The sequence below is a fragment of the Asterias rubens genome, chromosome 15 (assembly GCF_902459465.1).
Source record: "Asterias rubens chromosome 15, eAstRub1.3, whole genome shotgun sequence".
Taxonomy (NCBI): Eukaryota; Metazoa; Echinodermata; class Asteroidea; order Forcipulatida; family Asteriidae; genus Asterias; species Asterias rubens.
Window position 1 is genome coordinate 509,909 of NC_047076.1, and position 21,912 is coordinate 531,820.

The window sequence follows — 21,912 nt, forward strand, 5'->3', positions numbered from 1 at the left end:
TATTCACTGGCAAAGTCACCAGCAAAGTCACCAAGAACCGCAAAGTACGAACTACACACGTGGTGAATTATGTGCGATTAATTAATTACTTCTAATTGTAAGTGCGCACCTGTTTGCGTCTAGGGGTCAGTCACGGTTACCCGCTGATTTGGGTTTATTTACGCGCTGATTTACACATTTTTTCAAGCAATTTTTATGGGAATTTTATGAAAATTTGACGTCTCGCATTCATTCAAAAATAACAAACTTTCAATAACAATATAACAGGAGATAAAGACACTGGACACTATTGGTAATTACTCAAAATAATTGTTAGCATAACAACTTACTTGGTAACGAGCAATGAAGAGGTGTTGAAAACTAATAAAAAACATTGTGAGAAACGGCTCCCTCTGAAGTAACGAAGTTTTTTAGAAAGAGGTTATTTCTCACTCAAATATTAAAAGGCTTCATGCCTGAAGCCTTTTATTAGGCAACTGAAATCACACACATTTGTGCAACGAGGGTGTTTTTTATTTCATTATTTTCTTGCAACTTCGATGACCAATTGAGTTTAAACTTTCACAAATTGGTTATTTAATGCATAAGTTGGGATACACAAAGTGAGAATACTGGTCTTTGACAGTGTCCAGTGCCTTTAAGAAAGCAAACGGCAAGCAAGCACGCTGAAAACAATAAGTGATACAGCAATCAAAAAACGATGAAAGTGCTGTACAAGTGAATTAGGTGCAGACAAAAAAGCAGCAGACAAAAAACACAAAATAATTGCTTGAAGAGTTTATTTTATTGAAATAATCAAAATAAAATGAGATTTCCTGCAATGGCTACAGATATTCCGAGTGTTTGAACTTTATAACAACAATCATGAGTGGCATTGTAAATTAAATTAAAACGAAATTTTCTTCTCAGCTATTGATTTGGACGCTTTATAAATGTTTTCTGATTGATTGATTGATTGATTGATTGATTAATTGATTGATTAATTGATTGATTGATTAATTGATTGATCGATTGATTGATTGATTGATATATTGATTGATTGCTTGATTGATAACACAACTTTCTTTTACGCGCCAAACCATCTACAATTTGTCAAAGATTAATGTTGGTTGTGTTCATCCTTGAATTCCACGTTTATTTCTTGAGTACAAAATGTTAACATAATAAGTTAGCATTTTCTTCAGAGAGGTTACCTTTATCTAGAGATCAAATAGTTTGAACTAAATTGGGATCTACTTCGAAAATATAACATGTTTTGTCAATAAACTCCCATTGGTATCTTGTTACAGGTTTTATGTCGTTGTCGAGTTGAAAATAATAAGTTTGGGGTTAAATGTTTTTTTAAGGGGGAGGGGCACAGAGCAGGTCCAACCACAAGCATTATTGCAAGAAAACCCAAATAGTTTAAATGTAAGTGCTCAAGAAACATGTGCAAGTACAGCTGGGCCAAGCTATATTAGTTTAATTATTTCTCAAACAACTAAAGTAATAAAAGATATCACGTTTCGTCAATAAACTCCCTTTGCTATCTTTTTTGACGTTTAATGTCTTTGCCGAGATCTTAAATAGTGAAAATAAATAATGTTTGGGTCTTACTATTTTCTTGGGATAGACCCAGCTTTCACTACCAGCATCATTGCAAGAAAACTCCAAAATAGGATATAAATAATAAGTGCTTAAAGAAATATGTGTTAGTACAACTGCGCAAGCCAAGCTATTAGTTGAAACGTTTCTTAAACAAATAAAAGAATAGCATAATAGTTACAGAATTCCACAGATAACCCGTCACCGTATTCCATTGTAAATTTCCATTTTCCGTTTCCACTGTTGATATCAATTGTAGTCTCAGTTGTTATGGCAACACATTGTTTATAAATGGTTTGTCTGAAAAAGAAATAAAAGAAGGTTGTAATTTAAGTTTTATGAAAAATAATTGAAAGGAAAAAGATGTAAAAACAATGAGTCTCGTCAATGTGCTTCCACTATGAGGTATAACAACTGTATAAACGACCGTTAATAAAAACATGCTCCTGAAGACGAGCAGAGCATACTGTTCGAAACGTCAAGACCATACCGGCTCTATTCAGAGCCAATACTCTCTCAAAAGAGATTTACACATGGTTGTACCCGCAAGTTTAATATTTATTTATAGTTTCTTCCTATTATAACTATTTGACACTTTAAGATAGTTTGAAAAATGTCTATCAAAATCTGGTGTTGATCTTCTAATGGTACACTTGTACAAACCTTTTTAAGCTATCAAATAATATTCTGAAGGAAAAGCGATTCATAAAACACAATTTTGAAAACAATCAAGCCTGCTAGCGAGAGTAATACATAGTGCTATGGCAACATGCCTTAATTTTTTTTTTTTTTGGTTTCATTCATATTTTATTAACACAGGATGCCTAACAGGTGCTATAATGAAATGTTTTCCTTATCAATCAATTAAAGCAGGCTGCAGTTCAACCTGTTAATTTATACCTCATCTTTTCTTATTACTTACCACATGGTTGTTGGCATGCACACCCGGAATATTTAGCAATCGGAGCTTGAACAATACTTCCATCTTCACACACTAGATCTATCATCCCAAAATCTCTGTCTTCAACTTCTCTCATCCCAGTGACTTTCTTAAAGACACCCTGACAACATTGACAGACTGAGAACTCAGGATGATGTAGGAGAATCTCCTTGGGTTGGGTACAAGACCCGATGCAGACATTGATCTGGATGTTATTGACACGACAGCCGGCTGAGTTGCTGATGTTTCGGGTAACTAGCTCAAGATGGCAAGTGTTGACAGGTTCTGGATTATGATCAATATCGTTAGAATTAATGTAAATATCAGGTAATGAAAGTTGTCTTAAATAAACACAGAATATTTGTACATATTGTATTTTTTAGCCTTTGAGAAAGACTCTGGATCCAAACTACATCGTCAAGCCATTAACTTGTATTTGTATTTATAACAGCTAATTCTGTATTCTGAATAAATTTCTTGACACTTTACAGAGTAAATTGCCTATTTGAATAAGAAACAAGTTCTTTGCAAAGATTATTGTCTTATAGTTTCCTTACCATATCGTTCTCTGCATACAGGACAGCATTTTCCAGGCTCCATTATAAGTTCAAAGTTCTGTAAATTAAATAAGATTAGAATCAACATTTATTAAAATATTTTATGAAAGATTGCCAGAACACAAGGATACGGACAGCCACTTCAAGGTTGGGGCTACACTTTAAACCGAGATTTGGGCTATGGTCCAAATCAACCCCCATCTGGGGCCCGTTGCCACCTACTCCAAGGGCTGACACAGGGTTACCCCTTCACAGTCCATACAGGATGTAGACATGGGTATCATCCACTAGGAGCCACCTACTCCTGGGGCTGAAACAGGGTTAACCCATTCACAGTCCCTAAAGGATGTAGACATGGGTATCATCCACAAAGAGTCTGGCTGGTAGAACAGAATGCACTAACTACATTCCCAACGTTTTACGAAGCAATTATGCAATTATAATTTTTTATTTATTCCAAACAATCTACACTTACCTCTGGACACGAAGTGACTTTACATTCCTTCTTGCATTTGACTTCTCCATTTCTACAGTTACAGACGGAACAAGTATCTGGTCTCCATTGTTCATTTGGTCTCCTTAGCAACCCATCTTCATCCTTACATTCACACTGATGAGGTAAGATGCAATCCTCCTTGCTATTCAGGTAATATCCTACAGTCAATGAATAAGAAATCTTGTAAGAAAGAAATAATTCTTTTGTTCTCATTTGACTGACCCATAACACCAAAGATGCATTGGTGAATACTGTCATTAAACATTTCAATGATCATTGAAATACCCACAGTCTTAATTTGTTTCTATCTGTGTAAAAGCACTGCAAACTCAGTACTTTCCAGAGTTCCATGCAAAACAAAAATCCACAGGCAAATCACTAGGGTGGATTCGAACCCAGAGCCTTAGTCAACCAAAATCTTGTTGAAAATTTCAGGAAAATTTGTTTCAGCTAAAAAAGTTCACCAGCAAATGTCTGTGTAATATAAAATCCTGTTGACTGACTCCTCATCTGACACCTAAACTTGTGATACAGAAAGTGTTAGAGGTTCAAGAATGCATTTTAATTGTACCTGCTTTGCAAATGCAACCTTCATGTGGCTTGCCACAAGAGGGATGATGGTAGCTGGTATCTATGTCTTCACTGGTTCCCATATTTTGGCATGTTGGACGGCATGATGTGGCTGTACGGCTGAATATCTCATTTGTTTTACATTCTATGAAGAAAATGTGCAGGGAAAGATAGTAAAATATAAATATTAGTCCTCTTTCCCATTCTGAAAACTTCTTTGCCCTTTGATCTTTCCTTTTAGTTTTACATTTATTTTTTAAGGGACTTAAACAAAACGTGTTAGGCTTAATGTGCCACAGCCGCTCCCAATTACCTTCACAATTCACATTAATGTAAAACATTTCTAATGAAATGAACCTGAACCTTTCTAACTTCACCCATCATTCTCCAAGGCATTGATCTGCCACTGATCTATCTTCAAATGCTCAAATGCTCAAATGCTCAAAACTTTAAATGTTTACTTACTGCAATTTCCAGCGTAACACTTCTCTTCCTTCTCAATAGGCCCTTCACATTCAGCACCTCCATATGCCTTCTCAGGTTTATTGGGAGTCCGTCGTGACCTTCTCACCCCTGACCCACAGGTCACTGAGCATTCTGACCAATCAGACCACTCGCTCCATCCACAGTCTTTCCTGCAGATTTGATTGGTGCATTTGAAGCTGCCTCCTTCACAGGTGCATTTATTACACTGTCTGTAAATCACATCACCACTCTGAAACTCTTGCATGGGAACAAGGTCGCGACCGTACGATAAAGTGTGATTGTTAAATCGATCAGTGATGGATTTCGGAATAGTAGGGGGTAGTGTGCCAAAGCTTCTCAGATCAAGAAGACAGCGGCAATCTTTGATCGCCACACATTGCCCATCCTGTAGGAGCAAGCCTTCAGGACATCTGCATCCAACTTGGCACTTCTCCCTCTCATTCAGAAGACACTTAAACCCACCTTGAATATCTCGGCATTCTCTTGGACATTTCTTACTGCATGGGGACCGTGTCATTCCTTGAAGGCAGGTTTGACAAGATTGGGTATTAAAGAATAGTCTCTCAGTGTGAGGACCTTGACAGGGACGCCCCCCAAAGAGAGCAGGTAGGAGGAGAGTACGATTGCGTGTCTGATGACCGACGTCACAGGTGTCTCCACAGGTGCTCCATGCTGACCAGGTGGACCAGCGACAATCAACTGGAGATGGAAAAAAAGAATTGTTTCAATTCTCAAGAAGAAAGCACAGAAATGTATAAACCCAAGTGAACCAGGGTCTATTGATACGACATCTGCTCTAGCAATGCAAAGGTCGTGGGTTCAAATTCCACTAGAGTGATTTGCTCATGGACGTTTTTAAGGAAGCAAGTTTGTGGAAAACATTTTGTGTTTCAGCTAGGCTCCCCAAACAGATGACAAGACAATCTTATAACTTAACTTTACCCTTACACTGATCTGATGTGTAATATGTACTCTATAACTAGTACTTTCCTGAGTGCTGTGAACAAAATCTACAGGCAAATCACCCAGGTGTGATTAAAACCCACAAACTTTGCATAGAGCTAGCCTTAATACACATCAGTGGAAGGGGAAAAACAATTATATTCTTTATCCCCAAAGCAAATTTAACATTTATTAAGTAATCTTACAAAACAAACCACATAAAAGGAAAAAGCGCATCAATTCTATCTCCTTTGATATTTCAAGTCACCTTGATTTTGCGACCCCCTTGATTTATTAAAACCAAATCTTACAAGAATCTATTTACCTTGACAAGGATCCATATTACATCTCCTCTCCTCCTTGACAGGTCCATCACAATCTTTCTCCCCCGTCTCCCCAAGACATGTTCTACTTCTTTTTTGACTTCCACCGTTGCAAGATGAGGTACACTCAGTCCATGGGGACCATGTGTCAAAATATGGGCATGCTGCATCAACACACTTGAAAGATCCACCAGTGCAATTACTTGAAAATAAAAGGGGGGAAAAACAAACATTTTAAGAATTATATTTTACAGGTTGCCTTTCTGGTTAGTTTGTCCACACATATTTTGGTTAAATAATAAATACTGATGCAGTTCTTATATAGTGTTTTGCATTTCTTTACCCATTTGAAAGTATTGATTTTGGTTTTATCCATATACAACGATGTGTGTTATATTGGCATTGTATACTCAGACTAAAACATATCATTGACATAGTACTTGACCTCCCCACTAAAAAAAAGGTAAGACAAAATAAAAAGGGGGAAAAAACAGCCAATCTTTCTTATAATAAAAACACTTTTTTCCTGAAGGATTTAATCCAAGACTCCTTAACTCACCACTGACTGCAAGGAAAGTCAATCACACTACCAGGAATAAACGCTCCATTGGGCGCGGTCCCAGTGGGAGTTCCAAACGTCTTAAGGGAGTCTTGAGGTGATGGTATTGATGAAGGAGGTGTTGCTGATTCAACTTGAATAGACATTGATGGAATCAGTTTGTCTCGCTTGATGGATGAGGGCTGATGAGCATCTTGACTCGCTCCATCTGGAAATGAAATTGAGCAAAAGAAAAATACACTCAACGACAATACGGCACATGTTTCCAATTTTCTTTAAGAGTATTTGGTCCAAAAAGAGCAAAGAAAAACACTCTCAACCCCCAAAATGGCAAATGTTTCCAATATTCCTTTTTTACACTTTAGTCCAAAAAGACAACTGTACATTTGTTATGCTGCCTTGTATTTTCTGGATAAAATATTAATATTTGTTTCCACTTTGTAATCAAGAACAAACATACATCTTTGACCAAGTAAATAGTACGAGTATGCAGAGTTATTCAAACATTTTGTTAAATGTTTTCACAAAAGAGACACATTCATAAAACTAAACAAGAAATGTGAAGCATTGTTTTCATTTTACTTTATTTTATTAAAACCACAAATCGTGGCCCAAGGGCCAAATTGCATGTGACTGTACATACAAGTGACTAAAACCTGAATGAGTTTCCTGTTTGTTTTATTGTGTATGATTTTAAACCACAGTTTTCTTCAAAGACAAGGTGTCATGAAAGATGTCTTGAACAGCTGCAATGATAACTAGAGCGCTAATACGGAACATTCCAGAGAAAGTCACATCTCATCAGTATCGGATCCACGCAGTCATTAGTGTCACACTAAAGCCCTTAATGTCACACTAAAGCCCTTAATGAGGCGTGTCTTACACTAACAGCCTTTCTCAGGGATGCTAAGCACCATTAAAGCTGTCCTTGTTACACATATCTATGGAGTTCAATGCTTATTCAGTATGATGTTATTAAGTCTGCTCAATAGAGCAAGAAAAAGTTAATGTAGCATTTTGTGATTTTTGACCAAAACAAGCTCTGTACCTCTGGTTGATTAGTTAAGTGTAGGATTAAGATGCATTTAAAGAAGGCTCGCAGGAAATGCTCCAGAAAGTTTTCTGTTTCATCAATCTCAAGAATAAACCAATTGCATTGGCCGCCATCTTTAATGAAACGTTAATGTGTAAAAGGGCTGAGAGGCGTGCGTACACGCTTCCATTTTTTATTTTACTTCAAAGATGGTTGTCAAAGATTACATGTGCTATCCATTCATAGCAACATCAAATGTGATCAGTTTTGATTAGAGAGTAGAATTATAAACTCACCATTTGGGCAGCTTAAGAGTTGTAGACGCAGCTTGAAGTCATCTCCAGAAGAAATGATTGGAAGAAGAGTCAAGACCCTAGTCTTAACACCTCCATAGGGTAGAGGTATCTCAACGATGGAAACAGCATCAGTGTTACCTTGGAAGATCTAGATAAGAAAATATGAAACAAATGTCTTATTATAATGACAAAAACAGATTAACAAACTATGAATCGATGGGTCAAGAATGTGACTCTAAAACAAAGAGAAAAGGTAAACTTCCTATGAATTGAAATTTTTTTTATGAGTTTTTGTACTACGCTTTAGAGTTTCTTGAAAAAACTTGGCCAATTTTTTTTTTTTTATATTTGTTCTTGTTAATTTGATGAGAACTTTTAGAGGTAGAAAAGTTATACTGTTCAGCTCAATTTAAATCTAGGGTGATTTATACAGCTGGTAATTTCCATCTTTATTTTAAATTTCAATTTTTAAATTCCACACATCCAGTTTACTCCCCCTAAAATCCCCTCCACATTAAACCCCTCCCTCACTATCCCCTTCCCCGTACCCACATCACCCCTTCACTCCACTCTCCACCCCCACTAAGTCCTACCATTGGAGTGATGGCATCATGTGATAAGATCGGTCTCAGAATCTTAGTCTCCTCCTCCTCATACAACAAGACGAATCTCTCAAGATAGTCTCTACTCCGAGCACCACCACCGAGTACCTTGACCCCAGTGATATGATTGACCTCTTTGAATACTAAGGTCAAAAGGTCACCATGCCAACCATAGATGGCGCTGTAGTACGGCCAACTAATGAAGTCAAGAGATTCAGGAGCAGTTGGAGGTAGTGGAATCGGCTGATTGCAGGTTGCTGATAAAGGGAAAAAGAGAAAGCAAATTTTAAACATAGTTTCTTGTTTTCTTATTCTTTTTGCTCACTCTGAAATAGTTTAGTAAAAAAGTGGTGATTTAAGTATGAAAGTATGTGAACTAATCAATTAATTAAACATTTCCAAACATAAATCAAGACAAACATCTTTAAGTTCATAGAGACTGAGACTGCATGACCCATATAAGCAAAAGCTTGTCGGCTGGGATGCCTTTTACGAAACAAAACAAAACAAAGATTGAAAGTAACTAAATAATACTTGAATAACTTATTAAAAACAATACAGATTGAGAATACAATATATATTAGCAGTGAGAAAGTTCTTCAATATTTAAAAGTGGACAAAAACAAACAATAAATGAAAGAAAAAAAGAGAGATAATGTGAAACAATGACGCAGTTGAAATGAGGAGGACAAGAATTGAGTGATAAAATAATACCTTGATAGAGCGCTGGCGGTGGTGGTTGGGGCGTCGTTCGAAGCATCAAGCCAACTGCATCCATAGACAACATCTTCAAATACTTCTGATTTCTTTGAACAATATCAGCCATATCTAGCATACAGTTACATTCCTCTCTTGGGATGCAGTGACCATCTTGAAGATACTCCCCATCTCGGCAACGACATCCTGTCTGACAAGATGGTTGGATACATTGAAGAGAGACATCTTGACAGGTTAGAGGACATCTTGTGGCAAACTCATCTTGTATCATACCCATCTCTGCACAGGATAAACCTGAAAGATAGAGAAAGAATAACTAATTGTTTTCTTGTATTTAAACTCTTTGAAATTTGTCAATTTTAACTCACTGTAATTTGACTGCAATTCAGCCTTTGGCTGGGATGGTCTTATTTTTCAACAAACCATTTCAAATCAAATCAATTCATTTATTGCAGACTCAACACTCATAAAAACATTCCAATATTTCTTGATGGACAGGAAAATGTGTTAAAATAAAATGAATAAAAGATAGACTCTGACGCATTAATGATAAATTCTTTTGACATTACAGTCAGCATACAAAAGTGAGCACTTGAAAAAAAAAAAAAGCAAAACAATGATCGCCTGCAGGATTCGCCCTTTAATTTTTTATTAATAAACTCAGACAGTTTCGCTTTTCCTATTGGTGGACCGGTAAAAAGTGTTACTTCATGGGCGTAACACGCAACCTTGCAGCTGTTCTTATAAGACAGTTTCTTCATTCCTATGGTCGATAGCAACAGCTGAAACAGTTGTGCTACATCACGCGATACGTGCGACGCGCACAGCATTCCCTTATATTATAAGGAGTTGTTTACCTGAGGGCGGCGGAGGGCTTTACTATTTCATAGCTGGAGGGGTGTTGTGTTGAAAGAAATCATTTAACAATTATAATTTTTGCATTTATTTTACTTTTTGACCAGAAAGTGTTGATGTTTTTTGACCGAAAAGGTATTTATGAATGGGAATCAAAGTGTGTTGAATCGGTTTTCAACTAGTGGTTTAAACCCGCCGAGGCCTGGTTCTTGACCTCAACTTCGTCTTGGTAAAATTATCAAGAACCAGGCCTCGTTGGGTTTAAACGACTAGTTGAAAACCTCTTCACCACATATTGATTCCCTTATTAAGAGTAGCCAGCAGGACCAGTATTAAGCCTTTCACTAGTCCATCAGTCTTTTCACTTGTCCTTATTTAAAATAAAAAAAGGGACGCTTTTCAACCACTGAACTAGTCAGCTGGACCGCTCAGAGTTTAAACTAGCTTGGCCAGCTAGGTTTAGCATTGAGGTCACTAGTCTATCCCCCCTCGGGTCTGTGAGTGACCAGAAGATGGACCTTTTCACCCTCGGCCAGGGAGAAGGCTGCCTGGTTGACCTTACCTGGACACGGCTCCACATTACATGGTTGTGATTGCAAAGACTTTTCTTCACATTGCCGTCCACCATATTGAGCTGGAGTTATTATATCACGTTTACGCAGTCGACTTCCACCACTACATGGTGCATTACAACCGCTCCATTCCAGCCATGGTCCATACTCACAGTCAACTTTATGGAATAAAGATAATAAAAATAATCATGATTTATAAAACGCAAATACCAATATTACTATGTTCAAATGTGCTGAACAATAAAATATTAATAAAAATACCAGAAATTACAAAAATACAACCATACGCGCTACTACACACAATAAAATGAATGTAGGAAACAGCAATAAAATTACTTTAAAAATGAGCAATAATAAATGAAGGAATCTTTCAATAAGCGATGAACTAAAGACATTTGTCTTGTTGCTGCAGAAGGCTAGCTGAACACTATAGAAGTCTTGATTATTTGAAAATAGAACCCTACAGCAGCTTTCGATAGAATAAAGGTAGTGTGGTTTTCTAAAAAGATAAGTATTTGAATCTGAGGTATTTTTATTGCAGATATTCTTCCAGCGTGCATGTGGACATATTCTCTCCAGGTTTCTGGCAATATTTTAAATATGCAACCACGTTTTGAAATGAACTTTTCACATTTTAGTTTTATACATGTCTACATTTATATAGAATTTAAACAATCGAACCGTCCCAAAAACTAAAGGTATAAGTTGCCTTTAAGTAACTTGTTTTGCACTTTACCACCCTGTATGCCAACTAAGAATTGCAAATACAACATTCCGGACTAGGGAAAGAAGTGACTTTAAATACTAACCTGGGCATGGGTTCACATCCTCACATATCCTTTCCTCTACAGCTTCACCATGGCAACCACTGCTACCAGTAAACATAGCAGTATTAGGTTTAGGATTACTGCATGATCGGAATCGTTGCTTGGATACGGGTTCATCACTACAAGTCTCTGAACATCCCACCCATTGTGACCATTCACTCCAGCCTCCTGATTCTGCAAAATTAGTGAACACAGAAATTAACAATACTACACAACAAAAGAAAACTAGCATTTTACAATAGTTCTTGAGTAAACTTTCTATTTAGTAGGATAAGATCTTTCATTCATGCAGTCTGCTAAGATTGATTTAAACATGGATAAAGAATATAACTTGATTCTATCCTTACACTGATGTGTTTTATTCCAAAAGAGTGATTTGACTGTGGTATTTTTTCACACAGCTGTAACTTACAAAAGAACTATTTTTTAATTGATAACCAAGTCACATAAAAATCATATAATAGAAAAACAGCCAAGTCAAACAAGAAATATAAGGGAGCATATCTTTAATTCCAGGACCCATTCTTTAAAAAGTACCAAAAAGTATTGACTTAATTATTATTTTTTTAAGATACCTTTACAGCGTTTGTTGGTACACTCCAATCGTCCAACAATACACTCACTACAAACAGAAATGAAACAATAATTATTATCAAATTTTATTATCAAATTTATCTTTAATTTTTATCAAAGGAAATACAAAAGGTATTACATAAGTAGGTCTCATAATTCAAAGCCTTCATAAATCTGGAAATAAATAAATAATGATAAAAACTTTCAGACATCCGTGGATAAAAGCCCATATAAAAGCTAGTTATTAATGGCATTTAAAATCCAAATATAGTAGTTGGATATGGGTTTGAATTTCTTCTAGAAAAGTTTCGGTAGAAAAGCTCCATATTACCATTATTTAGTTCATTTCTGTAGACTGCTCAGCCATGAAACAATGTTTTAATAAAAAGGATACATTCTTGAAAATGAGCAACTTACCATTTACTACAATCTGATTCTATAACATTTCCAGCACTCATCTCAAAAAGACCAGAAATACTGATTGGTTTTATAAATGACCCATAAGATGACGCTGGAATCCCTTTAAGATCTGACTTTGTAATGGTACATCGACATTCAGATGGTTTGACACAATCAGATCCTTGTAACAAAGAATCCTGTATAGGAAAAAATAAACATTAGAGAAGAAAGGGAAAAGAAAAAAAAATACCAATAAAAGTAAACAATTAAACAATATAAAGGTAAACAAAAATAGTCAACTGTTTTTCTAATTTGTTGTTGTAAAACCTAGGTTCAGCCAAAACATAAATTTGTAAACTTTCCAGACCCCCTCTATTGATGTGGCGCTGCGCCATGAGAATCACACATTAGTCTCCGACACATTATAAATGCTCAATATTCTTTATTATTATTCAATCAATTCCATTTGTTGAAATGGTCCAGGCGTTGATAGTTGTCCTCATCTCCAAATCTCCCTCTAAAAGAAACTTACCCCTGGGCAGGTGCATCCTCCTTCACATCTCTTAGGTATAAGACATTCTGAATTCTTGCTCAAATCTACACAGCTCCTTGGGCATGTAGTAGCACACCCTCGATTTACAAATGGAGCTGGACATGATCCTAAAACAACAATCAAGATCAAAAAGAAAACTTTCTCAAAAACATGTCTTTAAATCATTACACCTTCAGTTTTTTTCCCAGTTCAAAAAATGCACCGGACACCTTTGGTAATTGTCAAAGACCAGCATTCTAACTTGGTGTATCCCAACATGCATAATGTAACAAACCTGTCATTTTTTTGTTTTAATTAGTCATCAAAGTTGCGAGAGAATAATGAAAGAAAAAACACCCCTGTTGCACAAGTTGTGTGATTTCAGATTCCTAATAAAAAACTTCAGGCCTGAAGTATTTTATCATTTGAGTGAGAAATTACCTCTTTCTCAAAAACTACATTACTTCAGAGGGAGACATTTCTCACAATTTTTTATACTGTCAACAGCTCTCTTTTGCTTGTTACCAAGTAAGTTTTGATGCTAACAATTTATATTTTGAGTAAAAACCAATAGTGTCCAGTGCCTGTAAATAATATCAATAATACAGAGTTCTAACAAAGTGCACATATCCTAGACACTAGATCAAGGCGCTGAACAAAGACTACATGGCTTCTCATAAATAAAACTTTCTTCAAGAAAGTTCCTACCTGAGCAAGGAGGTAAGTTACACATCTTGGTCCTCATTCCTGCTCCTACACATTCCTTGCCTCCATTCTCAGCTCTTGTTCTCTTCCGTATTGAGATCTGCTCAGCCGTACCACAAGTCTTAGAACATTCTGACCATGAACTCCATTTATCCCAAGCACAATTAACTTGAACAAAATGAAAAACTTATTCTTGTTAGTTCTCCAATCTGTATCATTAAACGTGAATCACCTTAAAGTATTTGAGGAACTGTGCTGTTTTAACTGTTAATGAATAAGGAACTATTATTGTGAATATCTAGAAAAATAAAAAATAAAAAAAGCAAGATTGCAGCGGTCAATTGCAGGGCAATTTTGTCGGGCAACCTTGAGTGAACCAATTGCACTGCATGCAAGAGGAACACTCAGTCAGCACAAGATACATTCTCCTAGATGTACTCATTTTCCACAGAAAACTAAAACTCAAATGAAACTTGAATGAACTTCCTTGATTGAGATTACCTGGAACTAATTGCTTGTAAATTTCCTAGGGTAAAATGGCCTTAAATCTTCAAAACAAAATAAATTAGTAAATTGTAGGCTGTGCAGCACTTAGCAACAAAGCCTAGCAATCATTTGAAGACGATCAGAGCATACTGATCAAAACGTTGAGTTATCAAGCACCGGTTCTTTTCAGAAGCAACACTACTCAAAAGAGATTCACACATGGTGCTACGGCAAACCTAGCCTAATACTCCCACCTTGCAAAGTTTCTAATCAAATCCTCCAATAAATGTATAGTAAAGGTTTGCGGTAACACCATGTAATGATAATCTCTAAATGAGTTGAGCTGCTTCTGAAAAGAAACCAACGGTTCTTTCAAAGTTTCAAATCCTTCTTAAGATAAATGTACATTGCAGAAGAAACTAAAATCAAAACAACTCAAGACACAAAGCAACTACAGGCCATGTCATGCATGGCAACTTTTTCTCAGGCACCCTGGATGAAACCAAAGGAAAAAAGTGAAAAAAATGGAATGGGAATGAAGTTTTTTATTTGAGATTAAGTGTAAATGTTTGCTTCTTAATTGCCTTGTGTGCCTCTTCAAGACAATAACTTTGGTTTGCATACCTGGACATGCCTGAGTAAAGCATCCCTTCGTCTCTTCCCCTTTGCCATGAACCACCACTACTCAAAAGAGATTTACACGTAATTACACCTAATTATACTCCCACAGAGCAAAGTTTCAAATCCTGCAATAGTTTAAGTTTGCCTACCTGGACATGCCTTAGTGAAGCATCCCTTTGTCTCTTCCCCTTTGCCTTGGCAATCTTTGCCACCATTCATTGCTTCATTACACATACATTCTCTACTTCTTGTTGTCTCTCCAACACCACAAGATGTTGTGCAAGTTGACCATGGGCTCCAAGCACACCAATTACCATCCTCTGAAAAAAATGAAAAAATACTTGCAATTTTAAAACATAAAAGTCTTGCAAGACGGAAAATGTCCTAAAACAGGCAGAATTGGCGGCTATAGCTACGGCTACAACTGCTCGGGCCTTCCATGCCAAAACAGCCTATCTCAAAACTTTTGTTTTTTATATATAACATAATTTCTTGGTCATTTGAGTGAGCTTATCCCATTTCAAAGTTTTAAGGGTGAAAAACCATGTATTCATATTTTTATAAAATTTTTCATTCTTCAAATTGTTAAATCCTTAAGCGTACCTGGACAAGGTAGTAATCCACATTTCTTGGTGTCCATCTTGACTCCGTCCACACAGCTTGGGTCATTCTTGGCATCCTTAGAGGTACAAGCTCTTGATCGAACCATACGTCCTTCATTTCCACAAGTGACATCACAAGAGGACCACGGAGACCACTGTGGGTTAGGGTCAGCTTAAAGAAATACAAATGATGAGACAAAGTTAAAGACAGTCATCAATCATGAATTAGTAGTTTCAATCATCATCTATTTCCATATTGGTCAAAAAAGGAGTATACTAAACAAATTAAGTACAGTTAATTAACTCAAAGACGGTCAAGAACAGATCAAGAAAATAATTAATGAAAATGAGATGAAAAAAATATATAATGTAATGGATAGTATAATTTTGGTATATACAACTTTTGCATTTTTGTATTTTTATGTGAATTGCCGAATAAATAATAATAAAAAAAATAATAATAATGTGATAGTTTTGTCTTCATAACAGAAAATCTCGAAGCAACTTGGCTTCTGACTGGCACCCTGGACAACGATCATGACAAAACACGGTGACATCTTAGAGCTAGATGGCTATATGTGAAACCGGTCCATAAATTGTCCTTCGTTCAATCCCAAATTGATTTAACAAAAATCTGTTAATTTTAGTGCCAGAATGGTGTAACTGTTTAGTACTTACCAATGCATGTATGGTTTGTACAGGATGGATGGCCTAGCTGACAAGTACTGGAAATAAGTAAATATAAAGACAAAAATATATACAAACTTTTGAAAATCACTTAATAGAATGTAAAGTATTGAAAATAATCTTCCGTCTTCTGTTCATAAAATAAGAATCAAAGGAAAGACGAAAAATATTTAAAAATAATAGCATTTTTACAATGCTTCAAACAAGAGGTTAGAGACTTCATATATTTCCCCCCATTTTCATAAAGACTCTATCTATTGAAATTTGAGTGGATCACAAAACTGATTTTGACCTTGAAGCCCCTCTTAATATAGACTTGATTCAAGTCCCATTATCGTGTGAGAGGTCCCTAAGCATACCAACCCAACTTACTATAAAACAACATGTAGCATAAACGCCATCAAAATGTGGTCCCGAGAATGGAACAGGTTTGGGAATGCAGAACATCACAAAACAATAGTTTCCTGGGGACTTGAGTCAAGTCTACTCTTAATACAGTCCATTCTCATTATAAAGAGCACTGTTCTTAAGAGGTTCTGCCTATAAAAAGGTAAATTCTGAAGTCCTTAAGCTTATTTCTGCTTTGTGTTAATTTGCATTGCTGTCCTCTTATAACAACATTCCTATTTAAGGAGGTAATTTGGCCAGTCTCAATGATCTTGCTAAAATAAGAGTCAACTGTACTTGAATGAAAACCTTGATATTTGAATTTGATCCTGTTCCAATAAACTTACCATGTATTGCAACCATCATCAGACATAACTTCTCCTTCAGCGTACATCTTACCGTCTGATGAACAGAATAGCGGACATGGTTTAAGACCACAAGGAGTATCTTCCCTGGTTACTCCGTGACAAGCTTCTCCACCTTCAGATGCTGGGGGATTATTTGAAGATCTGAAGACAAGAAAATGTTCATTTAAAAAAAAAATAGTAAATCAAAAGGCCTTGCCAAATGAGGCAACCAACTCCACTGAATGCAAAAGAAACACTCCTGTAGCACGAGGAACATTTTTCTTTTTCTGAACTCATTTTCTAATTGGAGATTGCCTGTAAATTGCATCAAGTGACACAGTGCATACATGCCTCTATTTTAATGCAGGAATTGTATTTAAAGAAAGGTTCCCCTAATACCTAATTTTGGTTAAACAAAGAAACATTGAACCTCTTTTTAAATGTAACTAAATAATATCCCAGAACTTTATTCAATAATATCTGAGAATTCTATCTGACCTGAATCTTGTTTTGACAGCAGCCTCTCCACACGTCTGTTGACAGCTACTCCATATTGACCAAGCACTAAATCCACAGTCTACTGGGCAGTCTCTCTCAGTACAGGTGATCTGTCCACCTCTGCAAACACTATAAAACAGAGAGATTCAAAATGTTTAATTGTCGCCAACAGATTCTTTATATTTCTCTATCAAATAGAGTGCTTGTACATGCACTCCTCCCAAATTAGGTCAACGCCCCTGACGCCCTTTTGAAATATGGGCTTTTGGGATGGGAAAATTAAATTTTGACTTGATTTAAAGTTAGTGTGATAATTTCTCTGCCGGCTTCATTATTTCATACTATCAAAGCCTCCAAAAGAAAGCCAACATTTTCCTTTGTGGTGGTTACTCCTTGAGTCCTTCTACGTCCCTTAGCCTTAGATCTCAAAGGTCTTTCTCAAGATCCTCACTGTTCCCAAACGTGATCGTTTACTATTAATACAAAGGTGATCCAAGCAGAGTGTTGACTTAAATTGACTCACCATGTATTGCATTTGATATCGTATTGTGAGTTTGCAGGCCATATCTTGCCCTCTTCATCCACACATTCACATCTTTCTCTTGGTATACATTTCCCATCTTCATCTTCAAGATGGCCATTTCTACATCTACATCCTGGTTGACGTTGCTCCAGATCACTACAGACTGTTCCTCGTTGAAGTTGAGCACAGTGGGATGGACAGGGATTACCGTTTATTATACTGTAGACCTTTCCAGCTGGACATGTTGATCCTGAACATTTTTGAAATATTTTCAATCAAATTAGAATACACAAATCTGCAAAGGAGCAAAAGTCTGTCCCGAGCCAATATGGCTCATCAGGCGGGTGTTTATATCCAGTTTCCTTGGCATTAAACAACTCAGAATATTTCTATTCCCCCTGGACAGGATGCCAGTCCATCATAGTATACTCCCCAGCTAACACCGATACCCATTTGTACTTCTGGGTGATGAGAAGCAATTATGAGAAAGTGCCTTGCTCAAGGACCAAAGTGTTTGGACAAACCAGGATTTAAACCCACATCCCATAACTTACAGATTTTGTACTTTACTAAACCTTAAAAGAGTTAAACAAGAATCTTGCTTCAAGAAAAGAATCTTCACAATCCATAATAAAATCTTTTGGTTGTTTTGTATAAACTGTTAAATTTAGTTATATCTACAAAACAAACCTCCTTCTTTTGAATTTTCCACTCAATAAGAATCTTGCTTCCAGAAAAGATTTTTTTTGAATAAACCTGAATAAAAGTGTTGTTTATTTTATAACAACTACTATATTTTGTTTACAAGTTGTTTTGAACTTTCTATTTCAACATACCACATGGTTGAGTATTACAAGTCTTTGTTTCCTTTGAGAATCCACTGCACATTGCACCATTGTTCTTTGGAGTTGGTGTGTTACAATTCCTTGTTCGTATAGTCTGTCCACCCTCACATGATTTACTGCAGGCTGTCCAAGGACTCCAAACTGAAAAGCCTCCATTTACTAAAAAAACAGACATATTATTCACTGAAGTCAATTTAAAGTTCTTAATCATCAGCATAAATTGTTGAAATGACTCACAAAGGTGGAATCACCTTCAACAATTATCACAGCAAATTAAAGATGACAAACAATCTTTAAGAATTATAAATTATTTTAGAGATTGTAAATGTATGTCTTTGTTCCCTGTTTTGGGTTTCACCCCTACTTTCAGAGAACCCTAGTGTATTTTTCTAACCGAACTCTAACCATAGCATGTAAAATATCAGGTTATTTTTAACATAGGGTTGTTGGAACAGAATAGTCACCCTTTTTTCCTTTATTTTGGTTCTTGAGAATGAGATGAATCTCACCTGGACAAGCTTTAATACTACATGGTCTAGTTTCTCTTGTATCATTCTTATTATGACAGTCTCTGCCACCATGTTCAGCTGGGTTGTATGACCGTGTCCGTCTCTCTAGACCCAACCCACAGCTACGTGTACATGATGACCAGTCACTCCATAGATTCCATGTGCAATCTTTGCTACAATTTCCAAAAGCAACACATGAGGGCGCTATTGATGATAGAGCTCCTGTCAAAAACACAAATATTTGGCATGATGATAAAATGAAAATGAAATTGATATTGCACACAGTATCTGGAGGAACATTCAAAGGCACTGGTCGCAAGCAGATCACTGTGATTTAAAGAGAGGTCTTAAGACTTTGAATAATAATAAAAATAACCGTATTTATAATGCGCCTTTTGCCAAAGGATACAAAGCGCCAGGTATTATTACTGCAAGGAGTGGGGCGAATTTTTGAGATATAAGACCTAATCCTTAAGCACCATGTAATGGTTTACAAGGTGCTATGGCGCAATATGCTGCCAATCCAGCCAGGAACTTAACTCATCTGGCAAGGAATTCCAGGAACGCACAGCTTAAAAAGTCCCGGGCTATCTCTACGCTGTTGTTTGAATTACAAAAAAGAGGAGAATATATTCCTCATTTTACTAATTCTTGGTCAGATTGCTTTTCTGTTTAGTGTATAAAAAAATAAATTAATAAATAAGCAACTCAATCAAAAAATTGTTTCAAACAAACTATTTCAGAAATATTGTTTTACAAGTACACTTTGATCTTTTTAAATTAGTTTAAAAATACCTGGACAGGGCTTTAGATCCGAACAAGGCAATCTTTGTTGATCAGCTCCAAGACAACGCTTCCCTCCATTTCTAGGTGGAGGGTTTGAGCATGAACGGCGTCTTGTATGAAATCCAACCCCACAGGTGTGATCGCACGGTTCCCATGGTGACCAATCACTGAAGTTACCATTCACTGGTCAAAAGAAGACAACATTTCGAATTAAATATAAACATATTGAGAAACTAAAAAAAACAAAAAAACACCATGCAATGCCTCAAATCCGACATTAAAAGATACATTTAAAAACAGATTTTGAAATATAGACATTTTGGAAAGTTTTCATTTCTTTGCATTCAAACCAACCTGCGCAGTTATGCTTCTCAACACAGTTCAAGACACCATTCATGCACAAGCTATAAGAAACAAATAAACAAAATGAAAATGCTTTATTAAGTTCCAATAATCTTCACAACATCAATCATAACATCAACTCTTACTACAAATAGTACCAGAGCTCTGTTCATCTTCAATTTGTAAAATAAACTTGTACTGAAACTTTGTATTATTTGGTTTTACACTGTATACCCAGTAGGTCACATCCCCAAGTTCTGTAAACAAATCTACAGGCAAATTACTCAGGTTGGATTTGCCATTCTGTAGCAAAAGTCTTACCACTAGACCACTGAGATTGCCTGGGCCCAATTTCATAGAGCTGCTAAGCACAACAATTTGCTTAGCATGAAATTGCTTCCTTGATAACAACAGGATTATAAACCAAATTTCCATGTGATTTTCAGGATAAGCAAACAACAGCTGATAACTAGTAACAAGCAATAGGCAACAAATAGAAATTTGGTTGGTAATCCTGTTTTTATTAAGAAAGAAATTTCTGCTAAGCAAATTTGTGTGCTTAACAGCTCTATGTAATTGGGCCCTGGTCGCTAGAGGCAGTTCAAATCCTATAGTGGCACACATTGAGTTTGGGTAAAACCAAAATAATGATATACTTTACCCTGATGCAAAATCCCTAAAAAGCAACTCATAAATCCAATCATCAATTCAAATAAACTTTTTCAGAATTATTGTCTTGTAAACTTTCATCTTTTGGAAATAGCTAAAAAATACCTGGGGTAGATTTTGCAATGAGTTAAGGCTAGTCTTATCTCAAGTTAGGAAGAGTTGGTTAGGAAGAGTTGAGACTAACCTCAAAACCTTTAATAACTCATAAAAAGTTCTAGGACTTGAGTCCTAACTTAGGACTATCTTTGTGAAATCGACCCCCCTGAAACTTAACATCTATTAAACTGAAATATTGTGATAATGAAAATACTATTTATCTTCATCTTACCATTCCTTGCAATTGATTGTCACCGATTCCATCAGCATCAACTCCTGCAAAACCTCTCCTCCCATATCAACCATACACTGACACTCTTGTGGTTTAACACATCGGCCATTTTGTAAGAAGCGGCCATCTTTACATCTACAGAGTGAATGACACTCTTCATCGATACAATCCGCTTGGATTGAAAGTTGCTGACAGTGAAGGGGTTGACACGTACTTCCACATGGAATCAACTCCATTCCTGGACCACAACCATCTTAATAAATAAAACAAAAGTAAAAAACACGCATGATTGATGGCACTAGACACGTTTGGTAGTTACTCAAAATTTATGTTAGCATGAAACTAACTTAATAGAGAACAACAGAGAGATGGCAATAATACAAACATTATGAGAACGACTTCCTCTGAAGTAATGCAGTTTTTGAGAAAGAGGTAATTTTTTACTAAAATATTTACTAAAATATTTGAGTCTGAGAAATACTGCAGGTAGCCTTTCTAAGGTATCTGAAAGCACACAAATTTGTGCAACAAGGGTGTTTTTTCTTTCATTATTTTCTAGCAACTTCGATTACAAATTGAGCCAAAACTTTCACAGATTTGTTATATGATGCATGTTAAAAAACAAACTTACTTGATAAATAACAAACTTAATCAAAACCTCTAAATAAATAAACAGACACTAAACAATCCCGATTAAGATTCACAGTATTTCAA

At 36.2% G+C, this 21,912-nt stretch overlaps 1 protein-coding gene across 9 annotated transcripts in view; it reads right to left on the reverse strand.

The window, feature by feature from the left end:
* Positions 1-777: 777 nt before the first annotated feature.
* LOC117300041 (SCO-spondin-like) overlaps positions 778-21,912 on the reverse strand; it is a 42,978-nt gene continuing 21,843 nt past the window's right edge. For all 9 annotated transcript variants that reach the window (XM_033783708.1, XM_033783707.1, XM_033783704.1 and 6 more), the window contains 28 exons: positions 21,199-21,451; positions 20,214-20,263; positions 19,869-20,042; positions 19,074-19,295; positions 18,556-18,723; positions 17,720-17,969; positions 17,197-17,325; positions 16,699-16,860; positions 15,956-16,002; positions 15,279-15,449; positions 14,825-14,995; positions 13,572-13,736; positions 12,864-12,991; positions 12,350-12,528; positions 11,935-11,981; positions 11,342-11,533; positions 10,523-10,690; positions 9,103-9,399; positions 8,380-8,645; positions 7,787-7,934; positions 6,458-6,665; positions 5,901-6,100; positions 4,613-5,332; positions 4,149-4,292; positions 3,557-3,735; positions 3,082-3,139; positions 2,507-2,809; positions 778-1,884 (listed from right to left, as the gene is read on the reverse strand). In XM_033783708.1, coding sequence (XP_033639599.1) covers positions 1,853-1,884; positions 2,507-2,809; positions 3,082-3,139; positions 3,557-3,735; positions 4,149-4,292; positions 4,613-5,332; positions 5,901-6,100; positions 6,458-6,665; positions 7,787-7,934; positions 8,380-8,645; positions 9,103-9,399; positions 10,523-10,690; positions 11,342-11,533; positions 11,935-11,981; positions 12,350-12,528; positions 12,864-12,991; positions 13,572-13,736; positions 14,825-14,995; positions 15,279-15,449; positions 15,956-16,002; positions 16,699-16,860; positions 17,197-17,325; positions 17,720-17,969; positions 18,556-18,723; positions 19,074-19,295; positions 19,869-20,042; positions 20,214-20,263; positions 21,199-21,451 — 5,231 coding nt within the window. In that variant the 3' untranslated portion in view covers positions 778-1,852. The remainder of the gene's footprint in view (positions 1,885-2,506; positions 2,810-3,081; positions 3,140-3,556; positions 3,736-4,148; positions 4,293-4,612; positions 5,333-5,900; positions 6,101-6,457; positions 6,666-7,786; positions 7,935-8,379; positions 8,646-9,102; positions 9,400-10,522; positions 10,691-11,341; positions 11,534-11,934; positions 11,982-12,349; positions 12,529-12,863; positions 12,992-13,571; positions 13,737-14,824; positions 14,996-15,278; positions 15,450-15,955; positions 16,003-16,698; positions 16,861-17,196; positions 17,326-17,719; positions 17,970-18,555; positions 18,724-19,073; positions 19,296-19,868; positions 20,043-20,213; positions 20,264-21,198; positions 21,452-21,912) is intronic.